The sequence below is a fragment of the Camelus dromedarius genome, chromosome 10 (assembly GCF_036321535.1).
Source record: "Camelus dromedarius isolate mCamDro1 chromosome 10, mCamDro1.pat, whole genome shotgun sequence".
Lineage (NCBI taxonomy): Eukaryota > Metazoa > Chordata > Mammalia > Artiodactyla > Camelidae > Camelus > Camelus dromedarius.
This window is the reverse complement of record NC_087445.1, coordinates 75,011,559-75,024,912: the sequence shown is the minus strand read 5'-3', so window position 1 is coordinate 75,024,912 and position 13,354 is coordinate 75,011,559. Positions and strand designations below refer to the sequence as shown.

Sequence of the window (13,354 nt, the reverse complement as noted above, 5' to 3'; positions counted from 1 at the left end):
GCCTGGCCTCTGCACCTTTCTCTGTTGCTGATTTTAATCTGTTCCCTTTGATTGTAACAAACTGCAAGTGTGAATGTAAATACCGTACTAGGTTCTGTGAGTCCTCTGGCAAGTCATGGAGCCTGAAGACAGTCTTGGGGGCCCCCAGACACAAGTGCGCATTCATTGAGTCAGTGGACAGTGACAGCATACATCCTGAATGCCAGGCTTTAGCCCAAGCCCCACCCACACTGCTCAGCCTGCTCAGCTCCACTCCCCCTCCCCAGACCTCCCAGCTCTGTGGCCAGAGGTGGCCTGGGTCCTACAGAGGACACTTATCAAACACCATTCACCTCCCTCCATGGAAAAACAGGCAGCCCCTTTGATGTAACACTAGGTAACGTCCCAGGTACCAGGTAATGTCTCAGGTATCAGGTCACATGCCAGGAAACAGGTACCATACTGGGTACCAGGTAACACTCCAGGTATCAGATAACATCCCCCAAACCAGGTAACATCCTGGGTACCAGGTAACATCCCAGGAACCAAGTAACACCTTGGGAATAAGATAATGTCCCAGGAACCAGGGAACATCTCGGGAACCAGGTACCATCCTGAGTACCAGGTAACATCCCAGGTATCAGATAACATCCCCTAAACCAGGTAACGTCCAAGGTATCAGGTAACATCCTGGGTACCAGGTAACATCCCAGGAACCAAGTAACATCCTGGGAATAAGACAATGTCCCAGGAATCAGAAAAGATCCCAGGAACCAGGTAGCATCCTGGGAATAAGGTACCGTCCCAGGAACCAGACGGCTTCCTGGGTACCAGGGAGCACCCAGGCCTTACCTGCCCATGACCTCGATGTTGGAGATGGCGTAGAAGTACTTGTAGAGGTTCTCGCGCTGCACGTAGGTGCCCCCCAGCGCCGGGCGCAGCAGCCGCATGCGCAGGTCGGTGAGGGTGAAGAACTCCTTGAGGCCCTTGGCGCTCTCCAGCCGCGTGTACAGGTTGTCCATGTTGCGCAGGTCGGGGCCCGCGAAGATGGCAAAGCGGTCCCGCACCTCGAAGCGCACGTGCTTCTCCTTCTTGGAGCCGGCCCAGCGGGAGTACTCCTCGGTGCACAGCACCCGGTGCGCGCCGGACGCCGACAGGTCGCGGGCCCGGCGCGCGGGCATGCCGAAGGCCTCCATGCAGTCCTCCGCGAAGAACTGGTAGGGCTGCCACGTGCGCCCGTTGTCCAGCGACTTCTCCAGGACCATGACGGTCGGCCGGCCGTACTCGAAGGTCACCACCACGTCATCCGTTAGCTCCACGCTCTTGTTCCACGACAGGGTGATGTTGGCTTCCAGCGGGCTGGGGTAGCGGCTCCACGTGACGCTCTGCCAGTAGGTGGCCAGTCCCTCATCCTCCTTGTCAAACATGAGCCGGGGTGGGTGGGCCAGGTCCGGGTTGGAGGCGTCACACTCGTTGCTGCACAGGTAGGGGTTCTCCTGCAGAGGGGAGAGGACGAGGGTGGGCGGTGGCTGCTCTGGTGGGCCTGGGAACCTCAACCCAGCCTGGCCCCCATGGGTGCCCAGGCGCCTGCCTGGGGTCCCAAAGCCTTTGCTCTGATGTCTGGGCACCGGGAAGCCTCTCCTTCTGAAAGCAAATAAAGGCTTCCCAAGAAAACAGACACTTGTTCCTTCTCTAAGCACAGACAATCAAGAAGAATGGCTGATAGCCACGTACTCCAAGGTCCCCCGTGGCTCCCCATTGCCTTGAGGATAAAGTCCTACCTCTTTACAACATTGACCCCAACCTCCTCCCACCATAACTGGAGTCACCGTTCCAGGCCTCCTGGCCTCCAATCCCCAGTGGAGTACCTCTGAGCCTTTGCAGATGCCATTCCCTCTCCTTGACATGCCCTTCCACTATGGGTCTGCCTCCAAATTCCTACTCACATTCTTGACTCTTTAAACATCTCCTACATGGAGACACCTTCCTAACCCTTCCAACAATACAATTAGTAGCAACAGGAGTGGCAGCAGCAGGAGTCAAAGTCACGGCCAATGTGTGTCGACTCGTAGCCTGGCACCCAGGATGATCTCACTCGCAGCCCTTGCTATCCTGTTTCTCTCCTGTTTAGTGTCTCGCCTCCAAACACAGCGTTAGCTCTGTGCTCTGGATGAAGAAACCCGGGCTCAGGAAGGTGGTGGCCCAGGGCCAAGGCCCCACTACGAAGAGCTGGGAGCTGCGCCCCAGCTGGTCTGATGCAGCACGTGGCCATCATGCCTGTCTCTGTCCCCGCAGGACACGTGTCTGCCTCATGCACAGCCTGGGCATGCTGAGTGCTTCTGGGTCCCTCTCAAGGGGGTGTATCTAGTGGCAAGTCGTTTCCAGGTCCTTCGCACGTGCCTGGCAGGAGAATACGGGGCCCCCACGGGTGTCCTCTCCTCCCCTCCGCCCCCCCAGCATCTCCGAAAGCTGGCAGCCCCCTCCCAGGCCCAGTGGGCACCAGCTGTGTCTCCTCTCCATGGCAGTTCACATCCATTCCCTGTGTCTGGTCCTCTGTGCGAACTCACCCAGAGGCCTGGAAGTGTCACTAACATGGTGGTTCCCCGGGGTTGGAAGGATGACTAGGTGGAGCCCAGGGGATTTTTAGGGCAGTGAAGCCATCTCGTATGACACTGTCACGGTGGAGACATGATATTATACATTTGTCAAAACCCACAGAATGTACACCACCAAGAGTGAGCCCTCCTGTCAACCGTGGACATGTGTTAACAACCCGAGATCTCTGTTGGTTCATCAGCTGTAACCGACGCCCCACAAAAATGCAAGACGCTCACAGCGGGGACTGTGCGGGGAAACGGGTATTAGGAGCTCCCCGCACTGTCTGCTCAATTTTCTGTAAACCTAAAACTGCTCTGAAAAATCAAGTCTATTCATTAAAAGGAAAAACTGTCACTACAAACCACATGCGCCCCGGACCAATTGCAGCCCCCTTTGATGAATATTTCAGGTCTCTGGTTTGCTCAGAAACAAAGCAGCTTGGATCTGAGTTAAAGCCTTCCACTGCGAAAATGAGGCTTTGGGCTCCCAGGGGGAGTGGGTGCCTGGTCTCCCAAGGGGCTGACCCAGCGCCTCCCACCGCCTTCGCCAGCACCACTGCAGCAGCCTCAGGCCATCACCTTTGATGTCCACTCGTGGAGGACCACATCCTGGGCCACCCAGGGATCCTCGGTGGGCAGGCTGGCTCTGGGGTTTCCTGAGGCAGGTTCCACCAAAATGGCTCTGTCCTGGATCCCCATGGTGCCAATATCTGCCCCACCCAGCCAGCCCTGATGCCGATTGCCAGGACTCGCAAACCTGGGGTGGAAGGGGTACAGCATGGAGTCGGACCCTGAGCAGATGGGGAAACTGAGGCCCAGGGTGGGGCAGGACGGGCCCAGGCCTCCTTGAGAGTGGGAGGGGTTTGCAGATGAGCCTGCTCTGTCCTGGACAACCTCAGGGGTGTCCCAAAACACAGCAAGACAGGGAGGGGGCCTGGCTCAGCTCATGACAGTTCGAGCTTCCTCGAGCTCCAGTTGGGTGATCCAGTGATGTCGCCCTGAATGGGAGGGGCCAAAGGCCCCACGGGCATGGCTCAATGGCCTGCAAGGGCTGGTGAGGAGAGGGCAGCAGGCTGCCAGGGCTGGAGGAGGCAGCTCCGCCTGTGGGGGACAGCCCCTCCCCAGGCCCTTGGCCGGCCCACAGCACAATGGCTCTGGTTGTGTCATGCGGGGTAGAGCCTGGTAGGCAGATGACCCAGAACTCACACCCGGGCACTGGGGACTGGAGGACACCATTTGCACCCAGGTGGGCATCCTCCCCTCCCCTGGCCCAGCAATCACCCTCTTCCCACAGCTCCCCCTCCTTCTACTGGCCCTGGCATCTCATTATGGACCAGATTGTGTCCCCTCCAAATTCATATGTTGAAGCCTTAACCCCCAGGACCTCAGAATGTGACTGAATTTGGAGGTAGGGCCTTTAAAAGGGGATTGGATTCACCTGAGGCCCTTAGGGTGGGTCCTAATCCCATGTCCTGACAAGAAGGAAAAATTCTGACACATAGAGAGATACCTAGGGCAGGGGTCACAAGAAGCAGCAGCAAGAGGGAGCCATCTGCTAGTCAAGGAGAGCACCTCAGAAGAAACCAACCTGCCTGAGTCTTTAAGGGTCAAACAAACCTTCACCTTGGACTTCCAGCCTCTAGAACCCAAGACAATAAATTTCTGTTGTTTAAGCCACCCAGGTCCTAGCAAACTCATAATTGCCTCACACCCTAGGGAAGCAAAGGATAGGTCAGGGTGGGAGGAATGGCCCAGAAGCTCTCTCTAGGGCCCTCCTCTACAAGCCTGCTTCGCACACTGGCACCGGGTGGCATCACCCTTCCCTGCCGCCCTGGAAAGCTACCCACCCAACCCTGAAGCTGTGCCTTCTCTCCAGCTGTCTCATCCTTTTTCAGCTCTGAACCTGTGCTCCTGCAGCCAGTCTCCCTCCTCCAGGCTTTTAGAGCCTAGCCCATGTGCTTCCTCCAGGAAGCCCTCCTGGTCTGCCTCATTTTTGAAACCAGTTCCCTTGTCATCCAACACAGGGTTGTGACCGCGCTCCTCTAGGACAATAGAGTGAAACCTCAGCAGCCACCCACTAAGTTATAGTTATTACTGTCATCCTATTCATACGTTATAATAGAATGATAATTAGATTAATATGAACAGATCTTGTATTGAATGTTGATATTACGCCTGTCAACCCCCAGCTGCTGTAAATCAGCCACACAGCATCCCTCTGCCTTCCCTTCCTCGCCCGACCCCGGCTCCTGTGGTCCCCACCTTGGGACCTCGGATCCCTCTACTGCCCCGGCTGCGCCCGCCCGCCTGTGTCATCAGGAAACTGACGCAGCCAGCTCAGCCGAGGGGTGGGGGCTCCAACCTGGCTGCCCGGCGCCAAGCTGCCCTAACCCGCGGGGCCCGCTGGCCCCCCCCCGCCCCCGGCCCGGGAAGCAGATGGTCAGAAACTAATGAATCAGCCTGTGTATTTATCGGCCCGCGCCTGCTGCAGAGCGGGCTTAATCAACAGTGAGTACGATGAACAAATCCCAGGCCGGCGCCAACGCAACTCCCTCTCTCCTCCTCTTCTTTCTTCCAACGCCCTCCCACCCCAAGAGCTCAGAATTCCATTTAACCATTTAGGGGACAGAGCGCCTCTGTTGAAGGTGCCTTCCACTCGGAGCCCACTGCCTTCCCAAGCATCAACGGCTCACACTGTCCCTCTCCTTCTGTTTTTGGCTAGGGAGGATTCTGAGGAGCAAGCCTGGGACTTGAAGCCCGTTCACCCGCACCCTGAGCGCTGCTGCCTCTGACGACTGATCACTGTGTGCGTGGGGGGGGCCTGGCTGCAGGACCAGCGCCTGCCAGCCTCCTTGGTCTGCACATCTCCACTCATCTCTATGAGATCAGATTAACTAATAATGAAACAAACCATCAGGATAAAGTGGCCGAAGACCAAGGAGAAAAAGCCAGGGGTGTTTGGGACACACCCTGAACTTTTCAGGATGGCACCAGAGCCAGCCTTTGATATGATCGAAAGCGCTAACTGCTTCCTTAGACATTTCATGAATATCACACGCACACACATAAAAAACCACACCTCTGATGAAAAACCTTGCAACTTGCTCTGAAAAAATGTGACACACCACGTTTTCCATTCAGGGGACTCAGGGAGTCCCCATTTCCCCAATGAGGAGCCCCTGTTCCAGAGTCGAGCAGTTTGGGAAACTGCTTTTGGGGTCTGGGAGCCTTGGGGTCAATCTCAGTGCAGTCCCTTGAGGCTGTGTGACCTTGAGGAAGTTGCTTTGCCTTCCGGAGTCTATTTTCTCATCCAATATCATGTGAGATAATCTGTATGAAATGCCTAAAAAAGTCCCCAAACGGTAGCAATTATTGTTAAGCAGCAGCTTCATGTACACTAGCCCAGGGGCTTTCCCAGCCACCTCCCATGGGAAGAAGTAAGGCTGAGGGCAGCCGGCACCTTCCTGGTAAAGCCAGGAACTTCTCACATGACACAGACTGCCTTGGGGACTGCTGGCCTGAAACAGCATGATGATCATGACATCCATCGGGTGCCAACCAGGGGCCCAGGTGGGCTGGGTGCTCTGCATCCATCCCAGTGCGTCCTCCCAGCAACGCAAGGAGGTGGGTGCTGTGAGCATCTCCATCTCACGAATGAGAAACCAAGTACTTGCCGGCCCCGCATCACATCCTCTGGATCCTGAGGGACCCAAGCAGGGAAATCTTGGGGAATCCAAGCCCATCCCATCTGCAGCTCTCCTATCTCTACAGACACAGGCAAGTCACTTGCAAGGTGAGGCAACGTAGCTGGAGGGCGAGGGGAAGGCAGCCAGCCTGGCCGCCCCAGCAGAGAACGGGGTGAGAAGGCATGTCCTCCACGGGCACTGAGCAGGAGTGAACTATGAACTGTTCTATAGAGGAACATTTCCTACCAGGCTTTTTTCATTTAAGAGATCTTGCCACGGTCTCTTGAATGCTTTTACTTTCATGTTATTTTTTTTGTACAAAGGGTGCAGCTGGAGTCACAGGCCAGGTTGTAAACAATGCAGACAAGCTGTCGGCAAAAAATGCCATCGGGTGGGAAAGCCCGCTGTCCACAGGGACAGAGGAAACCTACCCGGGGACGTCCGGCTCTTCTAAACTCCCAGCCCCCAACCAAGGAATCCATGGAGGGGCAGTCACCGGAATTGTAACCATGTCTTAGGAGGAGGAATAAACTTCAAGCAGACTGGCCTTGCAATTCAAACCTGTGTTGGGACAAAAATCACGCTATGGCTTGGCACTGCCAAAGCCGGTGTGGGTCTCTGCAAAGTTGCTGCCACAGTGTGGCGGGAAGGGTGTTGCACCCTGCATCTGGGAGAGAGGGGACAGTGGCTCAGCTGCTCACTAGCCATGTGAGCGGAGTCACTCCACTGCCAGGAGCCTCAGCTTCCCAGCCGGAGGGGAAGCGCCACAAGGGCCGTGACTGCCCCCGCCTCCTTCCCTCTGCAGCCCAGACCTTGGGAAAGCTCTGTCCAGCGAATGCAAGTCCAGCGAAGCCGAGAACGCTGACCTCATGGGCTGTCCTGAGAATTACACTTGGTGCCACATGGCAAGCACCTGGCGTAGCCTGGGCTCGTAGGCATGGGTGTAGGGACAGCATCACGACCTTCAGCCGCCCTGAGGCCGGGCAAAGAGCAAGGTCCAAGGCCGTGCCAAGCACAGCATGTGTGTTATCCTGGAGGGTAGGGTCCTGTTACTTACATTCTGCAAAGGAGGGAGACTGAGCGGTGCCTCAGGGTCAACGTGGGACAAAAAGCCAAGGGGTCGGGCTCTGAGACACGCTGAGAAACTGTCCTTCACCCCGAGGGAAAGGCCGCTGCCGCCCCAGCCCTGTGCCACTCCCCCGAGACTCAAGCTCGGGTGCCACCGAGGTATGTGGGTGGACGCAGGGAACAGTTTAGCAGCTGACAGATTTTTTGGAACCTGTCTGCCGAGTTGCCAGCTGAAGTCAGCCCCGTCAACCTCAGCTGGGGCTGGGGCATCTGCCGGTGGGAGGCTGGAGGCAGGAGGCTGCCAAGGAGAGCCCTGGGCACAGGGGGCCGGGGGGCGACGGGGATCCCAAGGGGTGCTGAAGGGAAGTGAGGCAGCACAACTCCCTCTTCCAGAGCAGGACGCAGGCAGGAGCAGCTGTGGGGAGGCGGCCTGCCGTGGAGTCAGCCCCAGCCTCCACCTTGGACGATGCTTCTAGAGCTTTGGGGAAAGTCTCTGGGGCTGGGCAGGTGTGTAAATCCCACATGGCGCCACAGAGTCAGGGTCCCGGAGACTGCCCCAACCCCATGTGCCACCTTGGGTGGCGTTCTGCCCTCTTGGTGCCTCGGTTTCCCCTTTCAGGAGAAGACGGAGCTCTGACTCTGACCTCCCCAAGTCCAAGTTCCTCAGCCCCACCCGAGTTGGGAGAAAGGACGCGGAGGCACAGCCCCACCTCCCCCTGTTCTAGGGAAGAAAGCTGGGGTACTGCGGGAATTCTCCTTAACAAATTATTTCCTATTTATTGGTAAGAAAAGTTGCAGCGGGGATAAATTATTAACAAATCGGAAACGGAGATTCTGTTGGGAGCTGATTCTAATTCTAGCTGCCCTGAGGTCTCTCTCTGCTCCCTCCCTCAGCTCCTCTCTTCACCCCCCCCCGCCCCCCACCCCGCTTCCTCCCTCTGTGGTTTCACTGATCCCTGTTCTGCCTCTAACTCTCCCTCCTCCCCCAGGCTGCTATCCCTTCCCTTTTTCTTTCTGAGCAAAAGCCCTGGACAGCAGCAAGGTCACCCCTCTCCGCTCATGAATCAGCGCAAACTGACCGGTGTGTTATTTCAGGGCAGGAGCTGCAGCCGGCCAGGGAGCCTTCTCTTGCTTTTTCAATTTTTGTTTCTCATTGGAGCTATTTCTTCCCAGCCTGGCCGTCACTCATGCAGGAGAAGGCATCTTCCTGGGACTCATCCAACCTGGCAATGAGTCTCGAGAAGCCATGACGATGTCCCCAACTCCCATCCCAGACCCTGGCCCTGAGCCAGCCACAGCGAGCATCTCGTGGTCCAAAGTCCACCTCAGACCCAGAGTCCCAGACCACCTCCTGAGCCTGTTCCGGCTTGGCCATAACGAAAGGAAACGCACCTCAGTTCTGCACCTGCCTGGAGCAGCCTTTCACTCTGCCTCAGGTCCCCTTTCGTTTCAACTCTGCCCACAATTTACCTCCTTCCAGAAGCTTCCGTGACTGAGCCTGGACTCTGGTCTACCCTTGTCGCCCCCACCCCCAGCAGTGGTTTGCACATAGTGGCATTTGATAAACATTCTCCAACTTGATGAGAGTCCTCACCAGCTGGGTCTAAGGATGGTATCTGCTTATACACCTGCTTACTCAGTGTGACCTTCCTAACTCGCCTCAGTGGTCCCCCTGCTCTGGCATGGCTCAGAGAGGGTAAGCGACCTGCCTGGCAGCAGGCAGGGGGTACTGTGTGGTTACCAAGGCGAGTGGGCAGCAGCCAGCCTGGACGCTGTTCCTTGTCCTCGTCCCAACTCGGTTTCCCTAACCGACCCAGCCAGCAAGCCTCTCCAATGACCCAAGGCATCGGGCTGCCCTGGCAGATGAGCCGTCCAGGAGCAGGGCAGGACCGCAGGGCTGAACACCGCTTGTCACACTGCAGACCCAGATGGCTGTCCATCAGCTGAACAGCTGGAGGAAGTGGGGTCTTGCCAAGGATCTGGCTAGACAAGGGTTAATCTCTCCAGGAACTGAAAATTGCATTCCTTTAAAAAAAAAAAAAAGGATATATTTCGCTTTGTCCTGGGCATATGTGGATTCTTCCCACGGCCAGATTTCTAGGAATGTTTGGGGTGGAAAATTCTATCCCAGCTGCAGAGTGCCTGGGCTGATCCTTGGCCCCCACCCAACCCTGGCACGGGCGCCTGCTATACCCCAGCCCCTTGCCTGGTACCACACAACTGACCAGATCCACGAGGGCATCTGTCTCAGGCAAGAGATGGCTCCTCTCCACTTGCACACCCCCCACGACAGGGAACTCATCACTACCAAGTGCAGATAGGCCGCTCTGGACTATGCTCGCTCCTTCAAAAGTTGGACAATGTTTTTGACTCACACTCCGAGTATTTCCTTGACTCCAGGGCTCCTTTCTTTTATGTGTTTGTCCTGTTTTTGCTGGTTCTGCTGTAAACATTTTCTAATTGATTAGAAAAAGGAGCGTGAGAGGCTGGATTAGCCCAAGTCCTTGCCTGCCCGCTCCGCCCACCAGGGCCAGCAGGACAGCTCGGCTGATCCTCCCGCCTCCTCCCTGCACGCACAGACTCCACCTGCACAGACTCCACCTGTCCGCCCAAGCCGCTGCCTGCCTGGCAGCTGCCCGGCTCCACTCTCCCTGCCTGCCCACCCCCCTCCCCATTCGAGGCTCGCCACCCAAACAGCTCAACACTTTTATTTAACACTTTTTTTAAAAAAGTAAATAGGAGAGGCGGAAGGGAAAGGACCAGAGAAAGAAAAGGAGATACAGAAACCGGGACAGGGAGGGGGGAAGGGTGCGGAGAGGAAGAAAAGCTATAGCCAGAGAAGCCGGTAAAGTGCCTTATTGATTCAGGACTTAGAAAATGCTTAGAGTGTAGGAAAAGCGGCCTCCTCTCTAAAAGCTTGTGCAAAGCAGAAGCCAGACACATGCAGCCTTCCCAAAGCGGGCCTGCGCTGCTGACATGAATATTTTATCACGGAGGAAAAAAAGCGGCTTGGAGGATTCAATGCTGGGGAGGGTGGGGTGGAGGGCTGTCAGCTGCCCCCTCCGAGGGGCCTGGCTAGAGAGCTCAGGGCACCAGCCACCCTCAGATCCCCAGGGCCTGGGCAGAGCCCCTCCCCTCCTCTCTGAGAGCTGCCCTTGGCTTTCTTGATGATGCGCAGAACGATGAGGCCTCAGCGGGTCCTGAGAGGCCCAGGACTTGTGGGGACCATCGGCTGAAAGGTGAGGGTCCAAGAGGGTTGAGGTTGAAACTTGATCCCAGCAGTCCCCGCCCCTAACCTTTGCTTTGTCCACCCCCTACTCTACCCCCACCTGCCACCAGACATTCCCTAGAAGACACTGGTATGTCTTCAGCTCCCCTGCTCTGGATGAAGCCCAAAGCCAAGCTGGTCCTGGTTCTGCCCGCCTCGCCCACCCATCTCCCGCCTCTTCCTGCCTTGCTTCCGTTTTTCTTTTTTCCAACCTCCACGCCGAATAGTTTTCTTAGCACCAGACATTGAGATCAGAAATTTTCGTGTGAAATTTCATTTTCCCTGTTCGTGACGAGCCCAGTCTTCCTTGCCAAGTGGAGAAACTGATGCACCAATAGGCTAGAAAGTGCGTTCGACAGCACTTTGCTGAGAAAAGGGCAGAACTGGTGTCGGAAGGCCCAGCGTGTGTCCCCTGCAGAGGTGTCCCCTGCGGAGGTGTCCCTGCGGAGAGTCCGCTGCTCCGCCCTGCCTCGTCTCAGAGAGCCGCTCCTTGGTTTAGGGACGAAGAAATCAATTTTGGTACCATGAAATGTACAAAACATGTACAAAATTCTTGCAGATCATTTTATGATCCTATTGAGGCCAATTTCCCACCTGTTTGGTTTTTTTTTTTTTTAAGATAGAGGCACTGGGGACTGAACCCAGGACCTCATGCATGCTGAGCATGTGCTCTACCACTGAGCTCTACCCTCCCCCCTCCCACTGGTTTTGGACCCTCTGGTCTCGCCTTCCTTTCTTGTCCCTACCCCCTCATCCCACCTGGGCTTTCAAGATCGGACGTGTCTGTCTAGAGCTCTTCCTCGCCCCGCCTTTGGAAAGACCTGCCTTCCTGGGAGAACACCCTGGCCACTCACCCCCCACCCCCACCCCACTCTGGGATGGGCACTGGATTGGTTTTCCTTAGTGCCTTTTTTGGTTAATGACTGTGTGGTCCCCACCCACACTATGTGCTCTGTGAAGGCAGGGCCAGGGCCTGTCACACTGCAAGGTACTTAATTAAGGTTGGCAGAGTGACTCCCCCTCCTTGGAGGGTTCCCTGTCCAGGTCCCCTGTGCCAGAAGGAGGTGTCAGGAGTGGATGCAGCACCCAAACCGGTGGGGTCTATCTGTCCCAACAGCCACAAGCCAAGACTTCCTAGGGTTTCTTCTTGCTGGCATCTGAGGAGTTAAGAAGCATCGGGATGAAGGAAGGAGGAAGAAGTGCCTGGGCCTGCCGCTTCCCCAGGCACCTCCCCGACCTGGACAGGTGCACCGCTCTGTGGATGAAGCCCTTGGTAGGGGTGGGGGTGGCAAGTCTGAGATGATAGGTTTTGCTGCTTTATTCATTCACTTATTCCACAACTATGTCTAATGTCCTCTGGCTGCAAAATGGCCCTGAAGAAGCAGCAATCAAGCCTGGCTGCCCATCAGAATCCCTAGGGAGGGGAAGGGGAATGAAAATGGTTCTGGGCCCAAAGACCAGAGATTCTGCTCCAGATTGAAAGCCTCGCATAGTTGATCCAAAGAAGGGCCCTTGTGCTATGGTGTCGACCCAGCTAGTACCACCATCCCCGCTTTCCAGGTGAGGGGACTGAGAGCCCCCAGAGGCCAGACACAGACTCAAGGTCATACCTGCAGTAACCTGGGCACTCTGACCCCTTCTGGGAGCGTGGACCACTCTGCTGTGATGACCAGAGGATGACACAAATGACAGACCCGGAGGGGAACTGGCTGGGAAGGTCAGGAAGGCTTCCTGGGGGAGGGGGAATTTCAGAAAGACAGGCCCAGAACGATCAGGGTAGGGCTGGTTATGGACAGACGTGGGGAGATCCAACCGGGCTGGGGGTAGGAGCCCTGTGTAGAGGGACCAAGCGAAGGGCAGCCAGACATGCAAGAGCTGTAGGGAAAAAGGGGTCGATGAGCTTGGCTGGGCCAGAAGCCTGGTGGGGAATAGGAGATAAGGCCGAAGGGGAGGCCTGGAGCCAGCCGGCAGCCCTGACAGTTAGCAGCTGCAGGGAGAGCCCCAGCTCTGGCCAGGCAGCCTCCTTCCAGAAGGAGAGGTTAAGAGTCTGGAAACAAAGAGCAAGGCAGAAGCCAGCGCCCTTCAGGTCCCAGGAAGCCAAAGCAAGGGAGGGGTGCCTGCATCTCAGATGTGAGGGAAGATTCTGAGAGCAAAGTCCCGAATTGAAAAGATGCTTAAGATGAAAAGGCAAGATGCTTATAGCTGGAGGGGACTCCGTGCTGCCCTGGGAAAGACTGAAATGTGGCTCTCAAATCTGTGCACCCGAGGACCACCATCAGAGCTTGAACAAATCTTTGGCCCAGGTCCAATCCAGAGACTGTGAGGTAGCTGGTGGGGCCCCAGCCCAGGCTGGGGGAGGGGGGATGTTCAGAGATCCCAGGTGATTCCACTGTGCAGCTGGGCTGAGGACCACTCAGGTGGCATGGGGGCCCCGGGCAGAGCCAAGAGCCTGCTCAGCTCCCTGGCCTCTGGAGTCCCAGCTGCCCATATGGGTTGGGGGCCTTCAGGGAGGCTGTCCCAAGGGTTAGGAGACGTGGGGCTAATGGAGGAGAGAGCCACAAACTCTGAGCCCCCTTTCCTGCTGTGGAGACAGCGGTTCCCATGTTAGGCTCACCCGGGAGCACCCCAGAACAGCCGCACCAGACCTTCGGGGGCAGGTCCCTTGCCAGGCATGGGCTGGCTACGGCTTCCCAGGGAACTCCCACATGCAGCCAAGTTCTGGGGCCATGTCTGGGAGGACCTGCAATGGGACAATT

The 13,354-nt window shown here is 56.6% G+C and overlaps 1 protein-coding gene across 4 annotated transcripts in view; it reads right to left on the bottom strand.

Annotated features, from left to right (window-relative positions):
- The window catches only part of NTNG2 (netrin G2), a 69,489-nt gene that overhangs the window by 37,565 nt on the left and 18,570 nt on the right, over positions 1-13,354 (bottom strand). For 3 of the 4 annotated variants that reach the window (XM_031450759.2, XM_031450762.2, XM_031450760.2), the window contains exon 3: positions 832-1,475. In XM_031450759.2, coding sequence (XP_031306619.2) covers positions 832-1,475 — 644 coding nt within the window. Of the gene's footprint in view, positions 1-831; positions 1,476-1,847; positions 2,100-13,354 lie in introns of those variants that run through there. The other variant, XM_064490638.1, reaches the window with a different exon arrangement.